Raw genomic sequence first — 4437 nt, forward strand, 5'->3', positions numbered from 1 at the left:
CATACACTGACAAGTTCTTTCTTTCATTTCCAATAACTAACCAGCACAATACCCCTTTATAGTCTATTCTTTAGACTTTATTGAGATTAGATGTGTAATACCATTTTAGCCAAATAAATCTAAACAAAAAAACAACAACAAAAAAAACGTTAGTTCAAGGAATTTAATTGTTTTTTTGGCAACTTCACTAACTGCATAAAAACTAACCGCCATAAGATGGCTTCTATCTGCAGAGAAGAGTGAAAAATGAATGTTGGTTGAACAAATGTTGGAGAGAAATTAAAACGATACTGCTGGTAGGATGTTGTCTTCATGCAGAATTTAATAATGAAGAGGCAGATTAATATAAATAACATTAAATAATGATAATAATGTAATATTTATGGTGTTTTAAATCCTTTTTAACTGACCATTTAGTAACCTATACCAGTTTTAGATTACACTTTTAGTGTTTACTTTTGGTGATATGATATCTGTAATATCAATAACGATGTAATTCACTGTCACTAGATGGCGAAGCCAAAGTTCCATTTAGAACAATTGGGCTCTCGATGTAATATTTACGTTTGTATACGAACTTTAGAAGCATCTTATAACAATTGACTGTAACATATTGTTAAACTACTGAAAAATTAAAAACAAACAAACCTAGTACGATTAATAACCGTCTTTTCTGAAATACTCAGAATAACTTGTATTCTCTAAATTTAAAGTGTAAAAATATTTCTTTTCATAACAGATAAACTATACAAATGTTACAGCTAATAAAAACGAAAATAGGGGCAATGGAAAACGCAGTATTTACAATTTTATATCATGTGCCAGAAATGTCGGTAAAGCTCAATACTGTGCTAAAGAGGTGTCTGTATGTATATATATTTTCTAGAATAATAATTATTATTAGGTTTTGTTGTTGTTGTTACGTAAAAAAAAAAAACCGCACAGCTAGCTATAAGTTCAGTGTTCACCGCAGGGATCAAACCCAAATTATTGCATTACAAGCCGAGTCATCGCTAACACTGTCCGAATAAGTTATGTTTTTATTTTCCAAGTAAAAAGAAATAAAACTAATAAGTTAATGCTATACAGCAAGTCTTAAAACTGTGATTTCACGTATTTTTTTCTTCTTATTGACATCAAGTAATACTTTTCACGAGAACCTGATAAAGGTATGCATTAGAGAGTATGATAAAAATCTGATGATTAATTTTGAACAAACTTCCTCAACCGAATTCTTCTTTTAAGTAATACTTTATGTATTATTTCTTGGTTCGGTTGTTGTTAAGCGCACAGCTAACAATGGACTATCTGTGTTCTGCCCACCACGGGTATCGAAACCCGAATTATAGAATCGTAAAGCTATTGGGGGCTATGCTGCTTCTACTAACTATGTTATTTATTATTTTCATTTTACATTATATATATATATATATATATATATTGTAATAAAAATTGGTTACTTGTTATTATTTATCTTAATTACAGACTCAAGAGAACGTATTTCGTATCATACCTGATACGTGCCGTTGAGAAAGTGAACTGGTATGCTATGTGGTAGGCAATGGTGGAAAGGGTTTTTCAGCAAGATACTAAGTACTTCCATTCGGGATGGCTGGCATTCTCGTCCACTGTTTAATAGCGCCCTCTCAAGTGCTCTTTGGCAGAACGCTGCATACCTTCCAGGTTCAGTACTAAATTCAAAAACGTTTATTATAAGGTTAACCAAACAATTTTATAAATAAACAATTTAACAACAAACGTCCATATCAAGTGGATGCCTAAAAATAAGATGTCAAAAATATAGATTTTATCTAACGTAAATATTATTTAAAGTTGATATTTTGACTGTGTGAACCTTGGTTTAAAAATCTTAAAATAAATGGACATATTTTAGTAAGAAAGAATATTAAATGTACTTAGTTTGTCAACGATAACAAAAGAGTTATAGCACCATCGTTTTTCGCGAGTCCTAATGAGATAAATAACCGTTTTTTTCTGAAATATTCAGGATCATTTATATTCTATACATTTAAAGTGAAAAAAATATTCATAATAGATGAAATATATGAATGTTACAGCTAATAAAAACAAAAACAGTGGCAATAGACAGTGTAGTTAAAAATTTATCAATAAGTGACCTTAAACAACAGTGGTTGGAAACTATTATTTTGTTAAATTTAACTTATTTAGTTATCAATATTCAAGAACAAAAAAATAGGATAATTAGAAGTTGAATCTGTGCTCTTCGAAAGCAAAGAATAAAGAAAAAAGTGCGAGTGTGACTCTCAAAAATCTCAACCTCAGGATCAGGGAAGATTGAAGTTATGATACACTTCACAGGTGATTGAGGAAAGAAGGAAAATAAGAACTGTATTTCCCTGGAAAAAAATAAATTCTGAGAGGAGAAAACTGTAACTATATTTAAAGTTTTCTAGCATCAAGAACTTAATGAGTGGTGTAAAGAGAAAATTATAACCAGTTTTTGGGTTATAAGGTATCAACCCTGGTAAGTTAACTACTGATGAGATGAGAAACTTATAATTAGTTATGTGGTTTCAGGTTTCGACAATCCTGAGAATTTTAATACGTGTTGGAAATAACAATTTATAGCCAGTTCTGTTGTTTTAAAGTATCCAAAATTCTAACCTAACTAAGATCTCAATAATGTTTATTTCTGGCAAACCGATAGGCTGAAAATGAAGAACAAGCAAGTTGATACTCACAAGGTTTCAGCGTTCCTCTCTAGGTGTGCACGAAGATACCAGAGGGTGCGGTTCTTGGGGACAAATAGGGGAATAGCCAAAGCTAAAAGCTGCCACGCCTGGACGAACACAAACGGAGCAGGGTTCAGTTTATTTTCGGCTGAGTGAGGCCGATCAGGTGAGGTGATGGATGTCGGTGAGGTCCTCTCGGTGGAGGAACTATCACACAGGAAGAGTGACTGAGTAGCACAAAGGAGGAGTTGCTGTGGGAACAGATGTCACAATTGAGTCGTGCCTTTAAGTGGTAATTGAGTACATTACTATTTTTATACTACACCAAGCCTTTCAGTTTCTAGTATACGCTGATGAAGTGAAAATTAACACCTGGTATTTAGTTCGTAAATGTATTCGTTTATTTGGGGTTGGAAAAGTTTGTCAGAGAATCTGAGAGCTAGTAAATTAATGTAGTAATAAACTTTGTAAAAGTAAAACCATGTCAAGTGAAATCATTCTTTAATTGAGATGCCTTCTAGAACACGCTCAGCACACACACACAAAAAAACCTTACTTAAACCATTATAAACACACCTTTCTGCAAAGTTGTAATTTTCCTAAAGAAGTGAGAAAAGAAATCGGGCATGAATCGAATCTGCAACTGCGCTTACAGGAAATGCCCCAATTCTCAGTACTCACTTCAGCTATTAGTTACGGAATTTTACAATACATTTGTTCGGTAAGCAAAATAATGGGTTTTATTAAGCCCGTCTGGTCTCATATGTGCCACCCTTGACATTTCTCTATTTAATTCGCTAACTAAAGGTGGAAGTGAATAAATTCTGATCTTTAAAAATCAATTGGCTTATTTCCATGAGTCTTTGATTTCAGACATCAATAACCAGTGAAGTGTACTCAATAGATAGAATCGCGAGTTGGAATTTAAGACACATGAAATATTTATGAGAATCTGTGCGATGAAATTTTAACATGGTTTCGACGAATCAGTAGAGGCAACTTGAGTTTTAAGAAAACATAAAATTAAAATCTATATCAGAAGCCTTGCATGACATGTACAGAAAACACGTTACACTCAAATGTAAATTATCCGAGAATTTTGAAGAACAAAATAAGCCATATACTGTCATCTTCATTTATACATCTACTGCTTTTACACTCCCTGGAGGCAAATTAACGAGTTTTAAAAAGAATGTTATCATCGTTTCTGCAAAAAAAAAAAAAAGAAATACTGTAGACATTTTCAAATAAGTTTATTTTCAAGTAGAAATATAAAAAGTTCACTATGTTATGTGAGTACCGATTTAGTGAGCATTATTCCAGAGGAGCCTTTGTCTACGACAGACTTATATTTATAAAATTCTTAAAATTTCCCATGTACTTATCTAGAAAGAAAGCAGTCAGTCCTCTAACACCACATAGGGGCGCGTTAAGAGACTATATCCGTTCTGTATATTGCTTTTAGCGTTATATCAATCCATGCAAGACTCTTGATAAACCTTTATAATGGAAGGTGACTCAGTAGTAGAAACTGAAACATTATTATACAATTTAAAGTGGATTGTAACTCTTAGTTACCTGGAAGAAAACATATGCTGTAATTGGTCATTAACTCAAATGACTTACTTAACTGTTTGTTTGTTTTTGAATTTCGCGCAAAGCTACACGAGGGCTATCTGCGCTAGCCGTCCCTAATTTAGCAGTGTAAGACTAGAGGGAAGGC

At 32.8% G+C, this 4437-nt stretch overlaps 1 protein-coding gene across 1 annotated transcript in view; it reads right to left on the reverse strand.

The window, feature by feature from the left end:
• The window catches only part of LOC106469811 (uncharacterized protein CG43867-like), a 206013-nt gene that overhangs the window by 57547 nt on the left and 144029 nt on the right, over positions 1–4437 (reverse strand). Inside the window, exons 20-21 of the mRNA XM_022399301.1 lie at positions 2724–2965; positions 1514–1691 (exon numbers count right to left, since the gene is read on the reverse strand). Of these exons, the coding sequence (XP_022255009.1) occupies positions 1514–1691; positions 2724–2965 (420 nt within the window). The remainder of the gene's footprint in view (positions 1–1513; positions 1692–2723; positions 2966–4437) is intronic.

The sequence above is a fragment of the Limulus polyphemus genome, unplaced genomic scaffold (genome assembly GCF_000517525.1).
Source record: "Limulus polyphemus unplaced genomic scaffold, Limulus_polyphemus-2.1.2 Scaffold99, whole genome shotgun sequence".
NCBI lineage: Eukaryota > Metazoa > Arthropoda > Merostomata > Xiphosura > Limulidae > Limulus > Limulus polyphemus.